The 23,997-nt window shown below is 44.0% G+C and overlaps 1 protein-coding gene across 2 annotated transcripts in view; it reads left to right on the plus strand.

The window, feature by feature from the left end:
* Positions 1–23,997, plus strand: part of abca7 (ATP-binding cassette, sub-family A (ABC1), member 7) — an 89,922-nt gene that overhangs the window by 55,333 nt on the left and 10,592 nt on the right. For both annotated transcript variants that reach the window (XM_060941607.1, XM_060941606.1), the window contains 18 exons: positions 2,413–2,615; positions 2,910–2,994; positions 3,336–3,481; positions 12,401–12,525; positions 12,602–12,694; positions 12,793–12,988; positions 13,108–13,202; positions 13,317–13,349; positions 13,441–13,546; positions 13,701–13,775; positions 13,866–14,035; positions 14,180–14,357; positions 16,982–17,097; positions 17,860–18,004; positions 20,021–20,144; positions 20,319–20,448; positions 21,485–21,608; positions 21,798–21,860. In XM_060941607.1, the coding sequence (XP_060797590.1) occupies positions 2,413–2,615; positions 2,910–2,994; positions 3,336–3,481; positions 12,401–12,525; positions 12,602–12,694; positions 12,793–12,988; positions 13,108–13,202; positions 13,317–13,349; positions 13,441–13,546; positions 13,701–13,775; positions 13,866–14,035; positions 14,180–14,357; positions 16,982–17,097; positions 17,860–18,004; positions 20,021–20,144; positions 20,319–20,448; positions 21,485–21,608; positions 21,798–21,860 (2,207 nt within the window). The remainder of the gene's footprint in view (positions 1–2,412; positions 2,616–2,909; positions 2,995–3,335; positions 3,482–12,400; positions 12,526–12,601; positions 12,695–12,792; positions 12,989–13,107; positions 13,203–13,316; positions 13,350–13,440; positions 13,547–13,700; positions 13,776–13,865; positions 14,036–14,179; positions 14,358–16,981; positions 17,098–17,859; positions 18,005–20,020; positions 20,145–20,318; positions 20,449–21,484; positions 21,609–21,797; positions 21,861–23,997) is intronic.

Raw genomic sequence — 23,997 nt, forward strand, 5'->3', positions numbered from 1 at the left:
CTACCTCCTGCAGGAACCTGAAGTTGTTGAGCACCCACTCGTCCCTCTCTGTTCTTCTTGGGGCACCGTCACCGCTCTTGTGTTTCATGAGTCTGGTGTTCTTATCCCGCAGTGACCGGAACCAGCCCTTCAAGTGCTTCACCGTCTTCTGCATCTTCTCTGCCTGGGCCTCCCACAACTTCTCCTTGTTTGTGATCTTGTGGTAAGCCTGGAGCTTAGAGTCCCACAATGTACGGTTCTCTTGTAACCACTCGACCATGATGGCCTCATCAGATTCAGAGAGGCTGTAGTTTATCCTGTCGCTCTTCTTCCTCTTGCCTCTGTCCTGTGAGGAGGCTGCTGACAAGCTTCTGGAGGAGGAGGAGGAGCAGCTAGACCCTGGAGACCCTGGAGAGGCTGGAGATGGCGACTGGGACCTGGAGGGGGTGATTGTTGCCCTCTTGTTCTTCGGCTGCTTCTGCTGCTGGCTGCCTGCTGGCTGGCTGTCAGCCTCGCTTTCAACAGGAGGGGGATGGACCTCTGCAGTGATGGAAACAACCTCCTGGCTGGGAGAGGATGCTGCTCGTTGGCCCCTGCTGCTGCCCCGACCTCTGCTGCTGGCCCTCTTGCTCTTGGGAGGCATACTTCTTTTCGTTTCGTTCGTTCTTCGTTTTGCGATGTTGACTGCGCGGTGGTTGAAATGGAAGTGATGCACTCTGGCCAAAAGCCCCCCCTTTTATACTGCGCGTCCAGCCGCAGGTTGGCGAAACGTCACAGGAACGGCACACAAACGCTCCACGCGTTACTCGAACGCTACAGGAACGCTAGGCAGACGCTGTGGAAACGTCGAGAACGTCAGCTAGACGCTGGACAAACGTCGAGAACGTTACCTGGACGCAAGGCAGACGCTACCCAAACGCTATGATAACGCTATCAAAGCGCTGTGGACGCTATGAGAACGCTAGGTTTTGCTGCTATTTTGGACCACAAATGTCGCCTGACACTGAGGGAACGTTGGCTGAGCGTTACCCAAGCGTTACAAGAACGTTACAACATCGTTGACCTAGAAACTTAATTTGAAGAACGTCGACGTTCCCCGGCGTTTCTCAAATTTTTAAAAACGCAACCAAACGTCGAACAAAACGCTATAGTGTGACAGGGCCCTTAGACAAGAATGGGTTAACATTCTGATCCCTAAACTTGAGCAACTTGTCTCCTCAGTCCCCAGACGTTTACAGACTGTTGTAAAGAGAAAAGGGGATGTCTCACAGTGGTAAACATGGCCTTGTCCCAACTTTTTTGAGATGTGTTGTTGTCATGAAATTTAAAATCACCTAATTTTTCTCTTTAAATGATACATTTTCTCAGTTTAAACATTTGATATGTCATCTATGTTCTATTCTGAATAAAATATGGAATTTTGAAACTTCCACATCATTGCATTCCGTTTTTATTTACAATTTGTACTTTGTCCCAACTTTTTTGGAATCGGGGTTGTAGGAAACATAAAGTCAACTCCTGATGAAAAAGCCATTTTCTAGATTTTGTGTGAGTTGAGAGATTTCAATTAATTACAAATTCAAGTTCGGACAAATGCTAGAAAATAAGCAAAAGCAGAGAAGGAGAGTGAGAGTAAAATTTCAAGCCTTGGAAACTCTCCAATAAAAATTGTTAATAGTGATACAACAGCTTATCCATTAACAAATTAATGGCTAGTGAAGGAGTATTCAAACAAAATTGCTCATTAGAATTTCAAAAAAAGCCAGAAGCACAATCTTGGTTTTTATGCTTCTGTCACTGACTGGGATCCCCACTGACGCTGCTAAAGTTCTACATTCAGATGTGACTGTTGTGTGATAACAGGAAAAAGGACCATTAAAGTTGTTCTTTAAATTTATAAAAGACATATTTTTGTAAAGGGGCGGCACGGTGGTGTAGTGGTTAACGCTGTCGCCTCACAGCAAGAAGGTCCGGGTTCGAGCCCCGTGGCCGGCGAGGGCCTTTCTGTGCGGAGTTTGCATGTTCTCCCCGTGTCCGCGTGGGTTTCCTCCGGGTGCTCCGGTTTCCCCCACAGTCCAAAGACATGCAGGTTAGGCTAACTGGTGACTCTAAATTGACCGTAGGTGTGAATGTGAGTGTGAATGGTTGTCTGTGTCTATGTGTCAGCCCTGTGATGACCTGGCGACTTGTCCAGGGTGTACCCCGCCTTTCGCCCGTAGTCAGCTGGGATAGGCTCCAGCTTGCCTGCGACCCTGTAGAAGGATAAAGCGGCTAGAGATAATGAGATGAGATGAGATTTTTGTAAAAGTGAAAAATTACTGTCTTTGTGAGCTACTAGTCATGATTTGAGTAATCGTCTAGTGCGTTTTGACACTTTGAGCAATACTTAATTCCTCTTCTTCTTCTTCTTCTTCTTCTTCTTCGCTCCTCCAGACGTGAATGGCCTTGTGGCTCTTGCCCAGCACCACATTGCCAGAGCTCAGCTAGTGGAAGACATGGGCAGAGAGGCAGTAATCAACTTCCCCCATGCTGCCTCGGAGGACGGCACTCTCGCCCTTTTCTTGGCAGAGCTGGAGAAACGTCAGAGCGAGTTTGGCATCGTCAGTTATGGACTCTCAGATACCACACTGGAGGAGGTGAGGAGGTTAATACAAAGCAGGAACGTGTTGCCTAAGAGAATTTATCATGAGATTGTGAAGGAAAGCTGCTGCACAAGTACAGCATCAGTTCTCGTCTTGTAACCTAGTGGACTGTTTCTTATAATTGAATTATGGTCCATTATCAGATCATTTTTCATCAGTCTCCATCACTCACATGATGTTGGTTCAGCAGAATATCGAGGCAGAGTATTTGTGTGTTTAGTCTTCTAAAGAGATTAAACACGATTAGAAAAGAAAGGCATAGCATTAACATCCATATGGACATTTCAGATCTTTCTGAAGGTAGCAGAAGAGACCGGAGTAGATGCTGACCCAGAAGGAGGTGAGGGTGAAGCACCCGAGGACCGAGACGCAGGTAAACTCAAGTCCTTTCTAATTGCTGAGATTCACCATGGTATAAAGTGATGTAACTCAGGCAAGGATTAGAGACAAAAAAATCCCTTCTTTAGCATCAACCAGTGTACGGCCTCGGCAACTTGTTATAACTATGAGCAGAGATTGAAAGCTATTTTTCATTTCTCCTCATTTCTCAATGCTGACAGAAAGGAAACCACATTGTAAAACAGGTACAACCCAGAAAACCTCATAGCTGCAGTACGTCTGTGCCTGTTTCCATAATTGCACATAATTTGTCTGCAAAGTTTGTGATGCAGTAATGAGTAGCAATTAACCACGTTGTTCCTCTCTGGCACACAGATGCTAATGAAACCGACCCGCTAAAGAGTAATGTTCAGGGTGGCATGATCCTCACGGGCTGGGGGCTGACCTGGCAGCAGCTCCGCGCGCTCTTTACCAAGAGGCTAAAGTACGCTCTCCGCAGCCGCCGAGGCTTCATAGCCCAGGTACAGAGCTGTATAATGGTGCAGTAACAAACTCTTTCATACTTTTCATACATATTTTGAAGTGTCCGGAAAACGGGTGGAGCTGAGCGGCTCTATTCTGTCTGAGCATAGGGCGAATACCCAGGGCAGAAGAAAATGTCAGCAGAATCCTTAAATAAGGAAGCCTCCAGAAAATACTCGATAATAAAAAAAATGTAACAAAACCACGATCATAAACGTTCCCATTTTTATGATTTCTGATTTTAAAAATAGTCACGTTCTTTTAGTATTGGAGGGTTTGTTTGTTTGTCTGTCTGATTTTACTAAAAAGAAGGGGGTTGACTTAGATGTGAGTCCTGCATCATGAAACCACCAGTGATGAGGTTAATTTTATCTCCACGCTGTCTGAACTGTTCGTTGTGCTCCTCGATAAATGCTCACTTACCCAACACGAGGAAGAGATCGCTGAAAATCAAGCCTTTGTAAATGTTTAGTTTTAAAGCCAGGTAGTAACGGGTTATTAGTATACACTACCGTTCAAAAGTTTGGGGTCACTCTGAAATGTCCTTATTTTTGAAAGAAAAGCACTGTTCTTTTCAATGCAGATCACTTTAAACTAATCAGAAATGCACTCTATACATTGCTAATGTGATAAATGACTATTCTAGCTGCAAATGTCTGGTTTTTGGTGCAATATCTCCATAGGTGTATAGAGGCCCATTTCCAGCAACTATCACTCCAGTGTTCTAATGGTACAATGTGTTTGCTCATTGCCTCAGAAGGCTAATGGATGATTAGAAAACCCTTGTACAATCATGTTAGCACAGCTGAAGACAGTTGAGCTCTTTAGAGAAGCTATAAAACTGACCTTCCTTTGAGCAGATTGAGTTTCTGGAGCGTCACATTTGTGGGGTCGATTAAATGCTCAAAATGGCCAGAAAAATGTCTCCACTCTATTTTCTATTCATTTTACAACTTATGGTGGGAAATAAAAGTGTGACTTTTCATGGAAAACACAAAATTGTCTGGGTGACCCCAAACTTTTGAACGGTAGTGTAAATACACAGGTGATTTATAGGAAATCGTGTGCGCCGATGGTCGAGAGATTCAGACGATTTCTCGATCATCACTTCGAGCGAGTCAGCAAAATAGCGGCCAATCGCTTTGTCACCGTAAGTGAGGAAGAATTACAAATTACGAAAGAAAATGCACTAAAGATGCTACAAAGTTTGGTCTAAAACTATTCAAAGTTAAGGTGGAATTGTCATTTATTTTATCGATTTCAAAAAGTATTTTGTGTGAGTCACATAGACAAGTGACAAGTCTGCACATGCCGTTTTAACATTTGCATACCGCTTTTGAAGTTTGAAAGAACTTTATATATATATATATATATATATATATATATATATATATATATATATATATATATATATATTTATTTATTTTTTTAAATAATCATCTGTGTGTTTACAGTGGGGCAAAAAAGTATTTAGTTAGTCACCAATTGTGCAAGTTCTCCCACTTAAAAAGATGAGAGAGGCCTGTAATTTTCATCATAGGTATACCTCAACTATGAGAGACAAAATGAGAAAAATCCAGAAAATCACATTGTCTGATTTTTAAAGAATTTATTTGCAAATTATGGTGGAAAATAAGTATTTGGTCAATAACAAAAGTTCATCTCAATACTTTGTTATATACCCTTTGTTGGCAATGACAGAGGTCAAATGTTTTCTGTAAGACTTCACAAGGTTTTCACACACTGTTGCTGGTATTTTGGCCCATTCCTCCATGCAGATCTCCTCTAGAGCAGTGATGTTTTGGGGCTGTCGCTGGGCAACACAGACTTTCAACTCCCTCCAAAGATTTTCTATGGGGTTGAGATCTGGAGACTGGCTAGGCCTCTCCAGGACCTTGAAATGCTTCTTACAAAGCCACTCCTTCGTTGCCCGGGCGGTGTGTTTGGGATCATTGTCATGCTGAAAGACCCAGCCACGTTTCATCTTCAGTGCCCTTGCTGATGGAAGGAGGTTTTCACTCAAAATCTCATGATACATGGCCCCATTCATTCTTTCCTTTACACGGATCAGTCGTCCTGGTCCCTTTGCAGAAAAACAGCCCCAAAGCATGATGTTTCCACCCCCATGCTTCACAGTAGGTATGGTGTTCTTTGGATGCAACTCAGCATTCTTTCTCCTCCAAACACGACAAGTTGAGTTTTTACCAAAAAGTTCTATTTTGGTTTCATCTGACCATATGACATTCTCCCAATCCTCTTCTGGATCATCCAAATGCTCTCTAGCAAACTTCAGACGGGCCTGGACATGTACTGGCTTAAGCAGGGGGACACGTCTGGCACTGCAGGATTTGAGTCCCTGGTGGCGTAGAGTGTTACAGATGGTAGCCTTTGTTACTTTGGTCCCAGCTCTCTGCAGGTCATTCACTAGGTCCCCCCATGTGGTTCTGGGATTTTTGCTCACCGTTCTTGTGATCATTTTGACCCCACGGGGTGAGATCTTGCGTGGAGCCCCAGATCAAGGGAGATTATCAGTGGTCTTGTATGTCTTCCATTTTCTAATAATTGCTCCCACAGTTGATTTCTTCACACCAAGCTGCTTACCTATTACAGATTCAGTCTTCCCAGCCTGGTGCAGGTCTACAATTTTGTTTCTGGTGTCCTTTGACAGCTCTTTGGTCTTGGCCTTAGTGGAGTTTGGAGTGTGACTGTTTGAGGTTGTGGACAGGTGTCTTTTATACTGATAACGAGTTCAAACAGGTGCCATTAATACAGGTAACGAGTGGAGGACAGAGGAGCTTCTTAAAGAAGTTGTTACAGGTCTGTGAGAGCCAGAAATCTTGCTTGTTTGTAGGTGACCAAATACTTATTTTACCGAGGAATTTACCAATTAATTCATTAAAAAAATCCTACAATGTGATTTCCTGGATTCTTTCCCCCCATTCTGTCTCTCATAGTTGAAGTGTACCTATGATGAAAATTACAGGCCTCTCTCATCTTTTTAAGTGGGAGAACTTGCACAATTGGTGGCTGACTAAATACTTTTTTGCCCCACTGTATACTAAAATAATTATCCGCCTCCGGTTCAGTCAATATCGGTGAATAATTGTTAAATAAAAGGAACGTGTTTACTGGTTGGCTATAAATAATAGGGACAATGACAGGAATGACAGGCTGCTGGAGTTGATTTTTAAAACATGTTAAACGAATCTGTTAGGGTTTTGCTGGGATTTGAACCTGGTTCGTTGGTGTGATAATCCAGCAAACCCCCACTAGGCCACCAGGGGGATGACTCAAGTGCAGAGGCGTGAGGCAGAAGTAGAAAAGTATCAAAACGTTTATTTACAATTTTTACAGTCCAAACAAAAATATAATCCAAAAAACACTCAGAAGATGAAGGGAAAAATAAAATATCCAAAAGGTCAAAGTAAATACAAAAGCAAAAAACTAGAAAAGAAAAGGCAAAATACCAACGCTCAGAAGATCAAAAAACAGTAAACACAAAGTCCAAAAAGTCCAAAAAGAAAAGCAAAGTGCAAAACCAAAGAGACAACGGCAAGGAACGCAGAACAGAGGTAACTGGAGCTAAACATAACAGCACAAAGACTCCGTGACAAAAGGACTGAACTCAGGGGGTATAAATACACAAAATAAATTGGAAACAGGTGACACTAATGAAAACAGGCAATCAACACCAACACAAAACACAGGACACAGTGGCGACTGCTAGAGGCCAAAAGAAACATAGACAAAAAACAGGAAATAACAGCGGCCTCTAGAGGCCAAAACAGTCCCAGTCCTAACAGGACCCCCCCCAGGAGCGTCTCCTGACGTTCCCAGGGCGATCCGGATGGGCCGAATGGAAGTCCCGACACAGTTCTTTATCGAAGACATCCCGGGCGGGAACCCAGCAGCGCTCCTCAGGACCATAGCCCTCCCAGTCCACAAGATATTGCAGCCCGCCGCGGACCCAGCGGGAGTCAAGCAGGCGATGCATGGTGAACACAGTCTGACCCTGGAAGATGCGGGGGGGTGGGGGGTTCCTAGGGGCAGGGGCATACGTGGACGTTAGTACGGGCCGCAACAGGGAAACATGGAATGTGGGGTTGATCCTCAGAGTCCGGGGCAACTGGAGCCGGTAGGAGACAGGGTTCACCCTGCGCACCACCTTGAAGGGGCCAATGTAGCGAGGAGCAAGCTTGCGGTTCTCCACCCGCAGCGGAAGGTCCTTAGTGGACAGCCAAACCCGCTGCCCAGGGCGGAAAGCGTGGGCAGGTCTTCTATGGCGGTTGTCCTGAGTCTGGTTGGTTCTGGAGGTCTGGATGAGGGTCTTCCTGACCTTGCTCCAGGTCTTGCGACACCGTCTCACATATTGGTTGACCGAGGGCACCCCCACGTCCTCCTCCTGGTCCGGGAACAGAGGTGGCTGGAACCCGAATTGGCACTGGAATGGCGACAGCTTGGTGGCCGATGACTGCAGGGTGTTGTGGGCGTACTCTGCCCATGGCAGCCAGGTGCTCCACGATGTCGGGTTATCCATAGCCAGGCCTCGCAGGGTGGTTTCCAGGTCCTGGTTGAGCCTCTCCGTCTGACCATTGGACTGTGGGTGAAACCCAGAGGAGAGGCTGGCAGTGGCTCCGATGACCTTGCAGAACCCGTGCCACACTCGGGAGGAGAACTGGGGCCCTCGGTCTGAGACGATGTCCTGTGGGAGACCAAAGACTCGGAAGACATGATTAAAAATAAGTTTGGCTGTTTCAAGAGCAGAAGGGAGTTTGCACAGTGGTATGAAGCGGCAGGCCTTCGAGAATCTGTCGACTATAACCAAAATGACAGTGTTACCTTGAGACTCAGGGAGACCCGTGATGAAGTCGACTGCCACGTGGGACCAGGGACACCGGGGAATGGTCAGAGGATGCAGGAGACCCTGGGGACGCTGTCGTGGGTTCTTGGTTCTGGTGCAGACCTCACAGGACAGGACAAATGACCTTACTTCTTTCTCCATGTTAGGCCACCAGAAGCATCTTTTCAGGAAGTCCAGGGTCCTCCGAGCTCCCGGGTGGGTGGTGAGAGGGGAAGAGTGACCCCACTGGAGAACCTTGGCCCAGGCTTGATGTGGGACGTACAAGAGGCCCGGTGGCCCCGTCCCAGGACCGGGGTCCTGGCGTTGGGCTCGTCGGACGGCCTCCTCAATACCCCAGCGGACAGGGGCCACAATCTGGGACACAGGGATAATAGGCTCGACTTCACTGTCCCTGTTAGTGACAGAGAACAGCCTGGACAGTGCGTCAGGTTTGGTGTTCTTGGAGCCGGGGCGGTACGAAAGGGTGAAGTCAAACCAACTGAAAAACAGGGCCCACCTAGCCTGTCATGGTTTCAGTCTCTTGGCTTGCTGGAGGTACTCCAGGTTCTTGTGGTCAGTCCAAACCAGGAATGGATGTTGTGCTCCCTCCAGCCAGTGCCTCCACTCCTCAAGGGCCAATTTGACCGCTAGCAGTTCTCGATCCCCCACATCGTACCGGGACTCCGCAGGACTCAGGCGGTGGGAGAAGTAAGCGCAGGGGTGCAGCTTTCCTTCCGAACGTTGAGAGAGCACCGCGCCGACACCACTGTCCGAGGCGTCCACCTCCACGATGAATGGTTGGGAGGTGTCCAGGAGGACCAGAATGGGTGCCGTGCAGAAGCGGTCCTTGAGGTCTTTGAACGCCTTTTCCGCCTGAGGAGACCAGACATAAGCTCCGCCTGTCCCTTTGGTGAGGTCCGACATGGGTGCTGCTACAGAACTAAAGTTCCTGATAAACTTGCGGTAGAAGTTAGCAAATCCTAAGAACCGCTGAACCTCTTTGACGGACTTGGAGTGGGCCAGTCCCGGACGGCCAGGGTCTTGGCTGGGTCCATTTGGAGTTGGCCTGTCCATACAATAAAACCCAGAAAGGAGACCTCGGGAACATGAAATTCGCATTTCTGGGCCTTGGCGAACAGATTGTTCTGTAGCAGCCTCTGGAGAACCTGGTGGACATGGTGGCGGTGCTCCTGCACGGTCTTGGAAAAGATAAGGATGTCGTCGAGGTAGATAAAAACGTACAGGTTAATCATGTCCCTCAAGACGTCGTTGATTAGGGCCTGAAAAACAGCTGGTGCGTTGGTGAGTCCGAAGGGCATCACCTGGTATTTGTAGTGCCCAGACAGGGTGTTAAAGGCAGTCTTCCACTCGTCTCCCTGTCGGATACGGATGAGGTGGTATGCGTTCCGTAGGTCCAACTTGGTGAAGACGGTGGCGCCTTGGAGCAGGTCGAAAGCTGTGGACATCAGCGGAAGGGGCTATCGGTTGCGCACAGTGATCTTGTTCAGGCCCCTGTAGTCAATACATGGTCGGAGCCCCCCATCCTTCTTGCCGACAAAGAAGAAGCCGGCACCAGCAGGTGAGGTGGAGGGTCGAATGAACCCAGAGACCAGGGCGTCTTTGAGGTATTCCTCCATGGCCTTGCGTTCTGGCTGAGAGAGGGAAAACAGTCTGCCACGAGGAGGGGTAGTCCCAGGGAGCAAGTCGATGGCACAGTCGTAGGCCCGGTGCAGAGGAAGAACGGCGGCCCTGCTCTTGCTGAAGACCTCCTTGAGATCCCAGTACTCTGTGGGAACTTGAGATAACTCGGTGAGATCAGGGGGCTCAGCCGGAGACACAGGAGAGCTAGAGAGCAGACAAGAGGCATGGCATGCAGGGCCCCATTCCACAACCTGGCTTGTTACCCAGTCTATGCGAGGGTTGTGGCGAGTAAGCCAAGGAAGGCCTAGAATAACTGGGAACTCAGGTGAAGGAATCAGGTGCAGGGATATTTCTTCCTTGTGACCTTGAGACTGGAGGAAGACTGGAGAAGTAACTTGGGTGACTCTTCCATCACCTAACGCTTGGCCATCGAGGGCAGACACAGACAGTGGGACTTCAAGAGGTGCAGTCGGGACATTGATACTTTGGGCGAAGTGAATATCCATAAAGTTCCCAGCCACCCCTGAGTCTAACAAAGCTTGACAAGAGTGGACAGACTCACCCCAGGAGATGGAGACCGGGATGTAGATTCCTTGGCCAGGGAGTCCGGGAGAGAGGGTAGGCCCCGTCACAACCCTCCCTCGGCTGGACGGAGAGGTCCTTTTCCCGAGAGTTCAGGACATGATGCTCGGAAGTGACCAGGCTTGCCACAGTAGATGCAGCACTTGTCCCTCCTTCTGCACTCCCTCTCAGATGCGGAGAGGCAAGTACGACCCACTTGCATGGGTTCTGGACAGTCACTGGAGGAGGTAGACGGGCTCCAGGTAGAGGTAGGGAGGCTGGGGGGGCTCAGGACTTGGCAGCGTTCTCTCATCCTGTTGTCCAGACGAGTAGAATGTGAGATGAGAGTTTCGAGGTCACTTGGGCATCCAATAGAGGCCAGGCCGTCCTTGATGGGGTCAGACAGACCATGTTGGAAGGCTGACACCAGGGCAATCTCATTCCATCCACTTACTGCTGCGAGCGTCCAGAACGAGATGGCGTAATCTGCGACACTTCCTCCTTGCCGGATGGACATGAGCTTTCTGGCTGCGTCGGTACTGATGTCCGCCTGGTCGAAGACCCGAAGCATCTCTTCAGTAAATAGTTCAAAATCAGAGCACTCGGGTCCCCGTCTCTGCCAGATAGCTGTTGCCCAAGCTCGTGCCTTACCAGCTAACAAGGTTATCACAAAGGCGATCTTGCGGTGATCCGTAGTGTAGGTGGTAGGCTGGAGCTCAAAGGTGAGTTGGCACTGGGTAAGGAACTCCCGGCACTCACCGTGCTTGCCGTCATACCTCTGTGGCGCAGGAAGGCTGGGTTCACGAGGTGAAGGAGACAGTGTGGCGGGAGGCACTGGAGCAGGAGCTGGATCAGGATGAGGAGATGCAGGCAGAGGTGTCAGCTGTGCCAGGGTTTTCCCAATTTGCTGGTGAGCGTTCGTCCATGAGCGTCCATGGTCGCTCCGAAGCGTGTCAAAGCTGCCATAATTCCCTGAAGGTTGGCCGGGTAGACAGTTGAAGCAGCCTCTGCTGAGTCGGTCATGACAGAGTCTTTCTGTTAGGGTTTTGCTGGGATTCGAACCTGGTTCGTTAGTGTGATAAGCCAGCAAACCCCCACTCGGCCACCAGGGGGATGACTCAAGTGCAGAGGTGTGAGGCGGAAGTAGAAAAGTATCAAAAAGTTTATTTACAATATTTACAGTCCAAACAAAAATATAATCCAAAAAACGCTCAGAAGATGAAGGGAAAAATAAAATATCCAAAAAGGTCAAAGTAAATACAAAAGCAAAAAACTAGAAAAGAAAAGGCAAAATACCAATGCTCAGAAGATCAAAAAACAGTAAACACAAAGTCCAAAAAGTCCAAAAAGAAAAGCAAAGTGCAAAACCAAAGAGACAACGTCAAGGAACACAGAACAGAGGTAACTGGAGCTAAACATAACAGCACAAAGACTCCGTGACAAGAGGACTGAACTCAGGGGGTATAAATACACAAAATAAATTGGAAACAGGTGACACTAATGAAAACAGGCAATCAACACCAACACAAAACACAGGACACAGTGGCGACCTCTAGAGGCCAAAAGAAACATAGACAAAAAACAGGAAATAACAGCGGCCTCTAGAGGCCAAAACAGTCCCAGTCCTAACAGAATCTGTTTGTTTTAAGGAACTTGGACGCTATGCAGCTTTTTTATTTATTTATTTTTTTAACTGAGTAGTTTTAAAATGAGGTCCAGCATTGTGATATTCTGATTTCGATTAGACATGTACGTATCTTTTGTTCTTTAAAGCTCCGAATTTTAAAATACTTAAATAATTTGTAGTTTAGATTCTACACATCCGTAGATTTTTTTGGAAGATGATCACTTTGCTTGGTTATTAAACGTTTCTCAGATTGTGCTACCTGCAGTGTTTGTCCTGGTGGCTCTGCTCTTCAGCCTGATCGTCCCACCCTTTGGAAAGTATCCCTCTCTTGAGCTGCAGCCGTGGATGTATGGCGAACAGTACACTTTCTTTAGGTACCCACAATGTCCTAGTTAGACTAAGCTTTAATGATGTGCACCCAGGTTTTTCTTACACTCCATTTTCTTGCAGCAACGATGCCCCAGAGGACCCTGAAATCCAGAATCTCCTTGATGCTCTTCTGGAGCCGCCTGGATTTGGGACCAAATGCATGGAGTCAGACACGTAGGACAGTTCTTTCTCTGCATGGATTGGACGTACTGTATATTATCTGATATGATGTGATAAGGATTGTGTAACGTGGTGTGATCCCAAATCCACAGCGAGCCCCAGTGTGAGGGAAGTGAGGCGGGGACAGTTTTTCTGCGACCCCAGATTTCCTACACCGCATGGCAGCTTTTTCACAAAGACAACTGGACAGTTGAGCGCCCTTCTCCTGTGTGTGAATGCAGCACGGAGGAGGTTCGCAGAATGCTACCTGAATGCCCATCGGGAGCAGGAGGTTTGCCTCCTCCCCAGGTTATTACACTACTACTGGTCTTTACATCTTCATCTGTCCTAGCTCACAATGAGCAAAATGAATTTTAAGTGTGAAATCATGTTTTAGAAAACATTGTTACTTCACTTCTTGGCCACAGATTAAAAGATTGACAGGTGACCTGCTGCAGAATCTGACCGGCCGTAACATTTCTGACTACCTCATCAAGACTTATCCACAGATTCTGAAAAAAAGGTCTTTTCTAAATTCAGATAAATTTTTTTTTTCTTCGTATTGGACATTTTTTCACAGCGCTAAAAGTGCCTGATTTTATTTATTTATTTGTTTGTTTGTTTGTTTGTTATCTAGTATGAAGACTAAAAAGTGGGTGAATGAGTTCAGGTGAGTCAATACAGTACTCGATTAAACACTTCTTCGTACAGAATTCATGCATCAGTTAAATACGATCAGATTGAATTAACTGTGTTTACAGGTATGGAGGATTCTCTCTCGGCAGTAAAAGCTCACAGGGTCAGACAGACATCCATCAGCTAGAGCAGTCAGTAATGGCGATCAGAACACGCTACAGAATAGCACAGGTCTGCACACTAACATCAAAAGCGCAATAAGAGTGTACGAGTTTATTTCTTCAGTCTTTCACGTAAACATGTAACTCAAATGTAGCTTAGCCAGCGTTAGCAGGAACCCAGCGCGATCATTACATTTCTATGTAAGAGCTTCGCTTTTTTACAGAACAGCTCACTGGATCAACTTCTGGATAGATTACCAGGCCTTCTTACTGGGCTTAGGAGTAAAAACAATGCTAAGGTGAGCAAAACAAAGTGGGAATCTTTGCTCCTAATTCCCAGTCACATATTTAGTACAGCTAGCCATGAATCTTTTGGTTCTGTTTCTTAGGTGTGGTTTAATAATAAAGGTTGGCATGCCATGGTATCATTTGTGAACATCATGAACAATGGACTGCTCCGTGCCAGTCTTCCTCCAGGACCAGACAGACGGAAACATGGAATAACAGCCTATAATCATCCACTTAACCTCACCAAGGAGCAGCTCACTGAGTTGGCTTTGTATGTGCATTTTGTCATGCATTACAGTTGTCTCATCAACTCATTTCAGTTGATTCCTGCAAAGTGATCCTCTGAATTAGTTACATCTTTGCTTTGATTCGCCATTATCATTATCATGCTGTGTGTCTTTTTTTCTCTCTCCAGAATGACCACCTCAGTGGATGTCCTGGTGTCTATATGTGTGATTTTTGCCATGTCCTTTGTACCAGCAAGTTTTGTACTGTTTCTGATCGAGGAGAGGGTCAGCAAGTCTAAGCACCTCCAGTTTGTTAGTGGGGTCAAACCCGTTCTATACTGGACTGCAAACTTTGTTTGGGACATGGTCAGTTTCTGTCCAGCTAATACATTATAATAGAAACCGTCGAATGTACAGTCCTGTGCAAAAGTCTTAGGCACGTGTAAAGAATTGCTGTAGACCAAAAATGGCTTAAAAAATTAATGAAATGTTTCAACATTTAAAAAAGTGCCATAAACAGCAGTAAGCCATAATAAATAAAACGGTCAATATTTGGTGTGAGACGACCCTTTGCTTTAAAAAAAAAAAAAGGTAGTCATGGTGGTGTAGTGGTTAGCGCTGTCGCCTCACAGCAAGAAGGTCCAGGTTCGTGGCCAGCGAGGGCCTTTCTGTACGGAGTTTGCATGTTCTCCCCGTGTCCGCGTGGGTTTCCTCCGGGTGCTCCGGTTTCCCCCACAGTCCAAAGACATGCAGGTTAGGTTAACTGGCGACTCTAAATTGACCGTAGGTGTGAATGTGAGTGTGAATGGTTGTCTGTGTCTATGTGTCAGCCCTGTGATGACCTGGCGACTTGTCCAGGGTGTACCCCGCCTTTCACCCGTAGTCAGCTGGGATAGGCTCCAGCTTGCCTGCGACCCTGTAGAACAGGATAAAGCGGCTACAGATAATGAGATGAGATGAGTAGTCTCAGGTACAGTGAGTGCAGTTTTATGCGGGAATGAGCTGTAGGTTTTACCGAGCATCTTACAGAACCAGAAAGTGTCTTCTGGACACTTTGACTGTCACACTCGCTTCTTCATTTTGCACCAAAACCCAGTCGCCTTCATTATGTTTTTTTTTTTTTTTAATCTGAAAAGTGCTCTCTTATGTAATACAACCCCGATTCCAAAAAAGTTGGGACAAAGTACAAATTGTAAATAGAAATGGAATGCAGTGATGTGGAAGTTTCAAAATTCCATATTTTATTCAGAATAGAACATAGATGACATATCAAATGTTTAAACTGAGAAAATGTATCATTTAAAGAGAAAAATTAGGTGATTTTAAATTTCATGACAACAACACATCTCAAAAAAGTTGGGACAAGGCCATGTTTACCACTGTGAGACATCCCCTTTTCTCTTTACAACAGTCTGTAAACGTCTGGGGACTGAGGAGACAAGTTGCTCAAGTTTAGGGATAGGAATGTTAACCCATTCTTGTCTAATGTAGGATTCTAGTTGCTCAACTGTCTTAGGTCTTTTTTTGTCGTATCTTCCATTTTATGATGCGCCAAATGTTTTCTATGGGTGAAAGATCTGGACTGCAGGCTGGCCAGTTCAGTACCCGGACCCTTCTTCTACGCAGCCATGATGCTGTAATTGATGCAGTATGTGGTTTGGCATTGTCATGTTGGAAAATGCAAGGTCTTCCCTGAAAGAGACGTCGTCTGGATGGGAGCATATGTTGCTCTAGAACCTGGATATACCTTTCAGCATTGATGGTGTCTTTCCAGATGTGTAAGCTGTCCATGCCACACGCACTAATGCAACCTCATACCATCAGAGATGCAGGCTTCTGAACTGAGCGCTGATAACAACTTGGGTCGTCCTTCTCCTCTTTAGTCCGAATGACACGGCGTCCCTGATTTCCATAAAGAACTTCACATTTTGATTCGTCTGACCACAGAACAGTTTTCCCCTTTGCCACAGTCCATTTTAAATGAGCCTTGGCCCAGAGAAGACGTCTGCACTTCTGGATCATGTTTAGATACGGCTTCTTCTTTGAACTATAGAGTTTTAGCTGGCAACAGCGGATGGCACGGTGAATTGTGTTCACAGATAATGTTCTCTGGAAATATTCCTGAGCCCATTTTGTGATTTCCAATACAGAAGCATGCCTGTATGTGATGCAGTGCCGTCTAAGGGCCCGAAGATCACGGGCACCCAGTATGGTTTTCCAGCCTTGACCCTTACGCACAGAGATTCTTCCAGATTCTCTGAATCTTTTGATGATATTATGCACTGTAGATGATATGTTCAAACTCTTTGCAATTTTACACTGTCGAACTCCTTTCTGATATTGCTCCACTATTTGTCGGCGCAGAATTAGGGGGATTGGTGATCCTCTTCCCATCTTTACTTCTGAGAGCCGCTGCCACTCCAAGATGCTCTTTTTATACCCAGTCATGTTAATGACCTATTGCCAATTGACCTAATGAGTTGCAATTTGGTCCTCCAGCTGTTCCTTTTTTGTACCTTTAACTTTTCCAGCCTCTTATTGCCCCTGTCCCAACTTTTTTGAGATGTGTTGCTGTCATGAAATTTCAAATGAGCCAATATTTGGCATGAAATTTCAAAATGTCTCACTTTCGACGTTTGATATGTTGTCTGTTCTATTGTGAATACAATATCAGTTTTTGAGATTTGTAAATTATTGCATTCCGTTTTTATTTACAATTTGTACTTTGTCCCAACTTTTTTGGAATCGGGGTTGTATGCTGCTCAGATACAAACTTGTTTTTCCCTGTAACGTTTAATTTTGTGCTGGAAAACGAACGTTTGGACTCTAAAATGTTTTTGTACTGACGCAATAATGTAGAAGTCATAAAATAGAAGTCTATAGCAAAGATTGAATGGGGGGAAGAAAAAAAAAAAACCAGGGTGTTTAAGACTTTTGCACAGTACTGCATATGTCAGCATATCAAATGCATCCTTTGTCTCTTTGAGCAGTTGAACTACACGGTTCCCGCTACCTTGGTGGTCCTCATCTTCATAAGCTTCCAACAGCAGTCTTACGTCTCTGAAAAAAACCTTCCTGCGCTCGTGCTGCTTCTCTTACTCTATGGGTAACGGCTCATAAAACTGAATTATTTGAACAGTACTTGTGGCAGTTGAGAGTAGGAAAAGCAATGGAGCTCGCCTTTGAAAAGCACTGTGAGAGAAAAATATACCTCGCTAATATTAACATCCAGAAAATGTCAACTTTTCAGCCTCTAAGATGCAAAATGTACTAATTATAGTTTGTACTGCAGTATTATAATTATTGATTTTTCTACAGGAACACGGTTCAGATATTAGTTTCAGCTGCAGGTTTTATCTTTCTAATTCTAATATGTTATTGTTTCTATAGTAACAACCGGCACTCCACATATAAATGTTTTACCTAGCGTTTATGGACGGAGTCTCCAGTGCAAGCGCTTTGTAATAGCCAGACGTTAAACTGTAATTTTAAGTTTTCTTACGCAATAACGTCTTCAGGATAGTGGACTATACAGTTTCTTGGTAATAACGGAGTGAGAGAATGACTGTTTGTTTATAATGGTTATAGCATGAGTGATAACAGTAACTAATTAGTTTCATGGATGTTCCTCAACATTAAACATAAATATAAAAGAGTATGAGTAAAAAGCATGATGTCTAAATGCAACGTCTTTCATTAATTTATGAAAAATCGTAATCAGTTGCGAACAAACCTGTCTGGTCGTAATGTACCAGCCCATTTTTCAATCTTTGCCTACAATAATCTGCCCTGTTGCGTTTTTTATTTCTTACATAATAAATAGAATAATATAGAAGTCCTAATCTTGTGCATTTCTGCCCTACTGTAGTTGGTCCATCACTCCCCTGATGTACCCGGCCTCGTTCGTGTTCTCTGTACCCAGCACAGCCTATGTGGTGCTCACCTCCATCAACCTTTTCATCGGCATCAATGGCAGCATAGCCACCTTCGTCCTCGAGCTCTTTGTTGATGAAGTAATGAAAAACATGTATTAGTTGCCTTTCTGTGCCACAGGCGTACATGGTAGAATATAAATGATTAAAAAAAAAACAGCAGTCATGTTTATTCATTCAGTACACATGTAACCAGAGACGGACAAAGTACCCAACTTCATTACTTAAGTCAAAGTACAGATCCCACTGATCAAATGTTACTCTGATACAAGTGAAAGTTGTCCAGTCAAATATTTACTTAAGTACTTGCTTTTAAAAATACTTAAGTATTAAAAGTACATTTTCTGTCAACGCATCGTTGTATTATTGCCACAACGCTTACAAAACCTAATGTCGTTACCAAAGACAGAAATGTGAATTCACAAAATGAACGCATGCTGTGCCATCATGGTGGTTTAACGTTAAGCTAGCTAGTCAGTGAAGCTCCACCTGACATGCTAGCAAACGCTTTTCAAACTCGAAATCATATTGGGTAGCGAACGCTACTAGAAAAGAAAGATTTCTACATTGTTTATTTGGCAAGATTATGCTAAAACGTATTTCTGAAAGGACTTCAGATAAGTTAACGTTATTCATGTTAGCGTAACTCTGTTTTTACATGCTAACTAACAGTGTCCAAGTTAACTACAAATAAAAATAAAACTAGCTATGTGTTAACGTTAGCCGTGGACAAGGCGACGGTAACTTGGCGGGAAAATCCATAGTTGTAATCATTTGATTAACCAGACTGCATAGCTATTGCAACGTTATCGCTAGCTCTAAAAGCACAGACAACTTCATTACAAGCTTTCTCTTGGAATAAAACGTTTACAGGCCTCAAGATTCTTCCGCAGGTCGGATGGTGAGTTTTTGTAGGCCGTGATGTGGTTCGTTTTTGGCAAACATTCAAAACGAAACGGATCTTTATTCCTTTCTGAAAACTGAAACATGGGTTCTAGGTATAGCCACGGGTGCGTGCGTTCTCCAGAAGAACCTCCTCCTTCCATTCTGCCATCAACTGATCGTGTTCAAATAACGCTGCGGAGAAATCATTGAGCTTGATTTTATCCAGTCTATGGACGTGACGTGACCCTAGTGATTACTGATCGGCTGTCTCAGCATCACCTGCGAAAAAACCAATCACGTTTTAGAAAGAAAAGAAAAAAAAATCCACTTTCAAAGCTGCTTCATAGTAACGAGTAACGAGGACCTTGACAGAAATGTAGTGGAGTAAAAAGTACGATTTTTGTCTTTCAAATGTAGTGAAGTTAAAGTCATAAGTTTCCAAAAATAAAAATACTCAAAAAGTGTACTTAAAGTGCCATTCCACCATTGGATGTATTCTTTGGCATAAAATACAATATATTTTATGACAACATGACTAGACAGAGAAATCTTTTAGCTTCAAAATGATATATCAAACATAAATTTTTGACAACGACAAGTATATTAATTTTGCGACCAAAGTCACCTACCCTTTTAATTTCCACGCGGTAGTGAAACGTGATGTCATCGGCAGGTTCCCCTTCTTGTGTACCACGTGTCGGTCTATTTTTAGACCAGGAAACCCCCAAAGTGAGAGAGTCATTTCTCCTCGTATATGGGGGCCAAAAAAATTGCGAAAAATTTTGAGTTAATCTTTCAGTTAGCTAGATTTATTGGTATTAGCTAGATTTATTGGTATTATTTTTATCGCGTTCTATCCGCCATTGCTGATATGTGCCACGTCACACGTCACGTGGTACACAAGAAGGGGAACCTGCCGATGACATCACGCGCGGAAATTAAAAGGGTAGGTGACTTTGGTTGCAAAATTAATATACTTGTCGTTGTCAAAAAATTATGTTTGATATATCATTTTGAAGCTAAAAGATTTCTCTATCTAGTGATACCATTTATATATGTTGTCAAAATATATTGTATTTTATGCCAAAGAATACATCCAATGGTGGAATGGCACTTTAAGTACACTACTCAAGTAAATGTACTTCGTTACTGTCCACCTCTGCATGTAACATGTATTGTCTGCCATTTCTTACTGCCTTGTTCTATTTTCAGCATTTAAATGAGGTCAACAGAATCCTCAAGAAGGTCTTTTTGATCTTTCCTCACTTCTGTCTGGGTAGAGGTCTTATTGACATGGCTAAAAACCAGGCAATGGCAGATGCTTTCCAGAGGCTTGGTAAATTCCCTATTACAGCAACAACAATAGTAAATTGAATGAAATTGTTTTGAAATTATTTCCATTGTACCGCCACACCAGAGGCCTTTACCGCTTTCTGCCAATTAGAGGTAATAACTTTCAATATGTCAACAATAGATAAGTTTTCCTTCATTCTTTTATTTTGGTTCACAGGAAACAAGCAGACGCTGGAGCCACTGGCATGGGATTTTGTAGGGAAAAACTTGTTTGCTATGGCAGTCGAGGGCGTCGTCTTCTTCATTTTCACTGTACTGCTTCAGTACAAGTTCTTCATACACTTCAAGTACACAGGGTTTTTCATTAGCTTTATTGAAATACTGCTCTAAATGATTAAGGCCCTGTCCACACGGCAACGGATTCAGGTGAATCTGATAAAATTGTTTATCGTTTCGGCCTGGCGTCCACACGGCACCGGCGTTTTGGGTGCCCCAAAACGAAATCTTTTGAGAACGGGTTCCAGAGTGAAAAAATCTGGCAACGGCGCCGTTGCGAAGTCGTCTGCATGAGTAGAACGGATTTGTTTACGATGACGTCACAACCACATGACCGTCAGTGCTTCACGCCGGGTAGAAGTGTAACGAACTCGATGCGAGTTGTCAACAAATCCTATAACTTGGTTCATGAAACGCGCTTACAAAATATTTTCACTGTGAATATTTATTGTGTAATGGTGCAAAGTGAGAGAGAGAGAGAGAGTGAGAGAATAGCCCTTAGGGCAGGGTCTTTAGTCCAAACACTGCGGAAGCAGTACCAAACCGCGCACCACCCGTGCGCTTTCCAAAAACAAAAACAATCCCGCCAGCAAAAATAGGAAAAAAAAGAGCGATCTCACCTCTTCAGATGTTGGTTTAAGTCCGACAATACATTCCTCAAAAAGGGCGTAGAAGAACAAAGTAATCCATCAACGTGTAGCATTCAATTTATTCCGGACCATTAAAGAATTCTGGAGGATCAGAATGTTGGCATACCGGCTTCCATCTACCCCCGTTCATTCTTCTTTCCGCGTCTTTCGTTTTACGCTACTGATTAATAATCAAAACTTTATGTGGCTAATGCTACAGAAGAAGGGGTTTATGCGCATGCGTCTACTTCTTCTATTGTTCTGGTGTCTCCGATGGGACCGTCTTACAGCGCACGTAGTGGTGTGGCATGTGTATTGCATCGTTTTCAGCAAGCGTTGCGTTGCCATATGTACCTGAAATTTTACTGATCCGTTGCCCATGTGGACGCGGTATTTAAAAAAAAAATCTCGTTGCCGTTGTCGTGTGGATGTAGCCTAAGTCATTGTATTTTAAAACGCCTTTTGTTTTTCCTGCTAGGCTGTGGTCTAAGCCTGTCCTGCCACCACTAGGCCCAGAGGATGAGGATGTCGCAAATGAAAGAGAACGTGTGAGAAGCAACAGAACTCAGGAGGATATTCTCACTATCAGAGACCTGAGCAAGGTTTGTGATCCAAATGTCAAAATCCGAAAGAGTCTGCAGTGAACAAGAAGACTATTCAAATTAGCTAAACGATGGCATGAAGTGCTAATTTATTTCATACCTAAATGTAGATATTTGGAAGCTTTAAATTTCTGAGCAATGTAAACTAACACATTAAATCCAGTATTCTCTGTTCTCAAATCTCTGCAGGTCTATAAGGCAGGCAAGAGGCCAGCAGTGAACCAGCTTTGTCTTAGCATTCCCCGGGGAGAGGTGGGAAGAAATTCGGTCAACTTGTGCACGCCATACACTACCACTCAGAAATTTGAGTATGCTTACTGACTGACTGGTGCCCATTACTGAAATGAGCATATGTCCAATAAAGTGCCGACTAGCAAGTAATTTTGCTAATGCTTTTTTCTTCTCTTTCCAAATTCCAAATCATTTCTATCTACTGTTAATCCCACCTTCTGTGCTAACATAGGCTTGTAGTTCTACCTTACAAGCACATGTAGACAAATGAGAAGCCAGATTATTGACCCTTGTCAAAGTCACTGAGATCCTTGTGTTTGCCCATTTTTATCCCCCGCTGGCCGAAAGGCTCAAAGGGGGATGATGTCGTGGCGATTTCCGTCCGTCCCAAGAAGGGTGCTCACCTTCTGAAATCAACTCCTCTCTCAATTTTTGGAGGAATTTCACGAAACTTGGCAGGATTCTTTGTTATATGTCGGTGCTACGCGTATTGTAATTTCGTTCAATTCTGTCACATCTTACCAGAGTTACAGCCTTTGATTAACAAAATTATACTTTGACAATTTCATGAGAGTGTTTTCCGTCTGAAATCAACTCCTCTCACAGTTGTCGGAGGAATTTCACGAAACTTGGCAAAAGGCATTGTTATATGTCGGTAGTACGCATATTGTTACTTTGTTCAATTCAGTCGCATTTTACCAGAGTCGTGGCGCTTGATTTACAACCTTGTACTTGCACAAATTTTATGAAGGTGTGCTCGCCTTCTGACATCAACTCCTCTCACAATTTTTGGACGAACTTCTCGACGCTTGGCAAAAGGCCTTGTTATATGACGGTAATGCGCATATTGCGATTTAATTTAGTTTGTGAAAATTTGACCAGAGTTTTGACCCTTGATTAAATAACTTGAATGTTGACAATTTCATGAGGGTGTGCATTCTTCTGAAATCAACTCCTCTCACAATTTGTGGAGGAATTTCACCAAACTTGGCAAAACACTTTGTTATATGACAGTAATTTCATTTAATTTGGGCTAATTTTACGAGTTATGCCCTTGATTATTAACAAACTTGTACTTTGGCAATTTCATCAAGGTGTGCTTGCTTTCTGAAATCATCTTCCCTCACAATTTTTGGAGGAATTTCATGTAATTTGGCAAAAAGTTTTTATTCCCCTGCTAGCCGAAAGGCCTGAAGGGGGATTATGTCGTGGCGATGTCCGTCTGTCCATCCCGGGAAGGGTACTCACTTTCTGAAATCAACTCCTCTCACAATTTTTGGAGGAATTTCACGAAACTTGGCAGGATTCTTTATTATATGTACGCATATTTCAATTTCGTTCAATTCAGTCGCATTTTACCAGAGTTATGGCATTGTTGCCAGCGGGGGATATTGTGCCCTCAGAGCATTCTTGTTCCGCTTCCAACACACCAACTTCAACAACTGACTGTTCACTTAGTGCCTAACATATTCCACCCATTGACAGGTGCCAGTGTAACAAGATAATTAACAATTATTCCACAAAATCGAGTCGTACATGAGCTGATAGCCAATGAGGCGTGTAGCGCCGAGTCAGCTGTAAGCCATGTACAACAAGATTGAGTGGAATAACTGTTTTATTCTGTCCACATTCACTGGATTTTTAGAAACGGAGCATTTTTATTTTTTGCAAATTTGATAAATAAAAACTTTATACAAAACGTCCGACAAAATCATTTCTGCTTAGCGGACACGTGACAAATCGCATACGTGCATAATTTTAATGCTTAAAGATGAAGAATGTAAACAAACCGGCAAAATGACAGGAGCAATTTGTGAAAAATGCTATAATAATTATTATTGAAAAATAAAAAATAAAAAAAACATTCTTACCATCAAATACTTTCATTCCATATTTTGTTGCTTTTTTTGTATTTTTTGGTGGGGGTTTTTTTTCGAGGAGAATTTTTATTTCGTCCTCGGTTGGTTTTCTGTACTCACGGTATATGAACTGATAACCTAGTAATTAAGTAGCCAATCAGAACGTGCGATTGCTCATATCCAGTGAATGTGGATGTAATAAGCAATGTTATTCATTTCACCTGTCAGTGATGTTAATGTTATGACTGATCAGTGTATATTACTAGTTACATTTTTCATTGCTGAGAATTCCTTGTTTT

The sequence above is a fragment of the Neoarius graeffei genome, chromosome 15 (genome assembly GCF_027579695.1).
Source record: "Neoarius graeffei isolate fNeoGra1 chromosome 15, fNeoGra1.pri, whole genome shotgun sequence".
In the NCBI taxonomy this organism is placed as follows: Eukaryota; Metazoa; Chordata; class Actinopteri; order Siluriformes; family Ariidae; genus Neoarius; species Neoarius graeffei.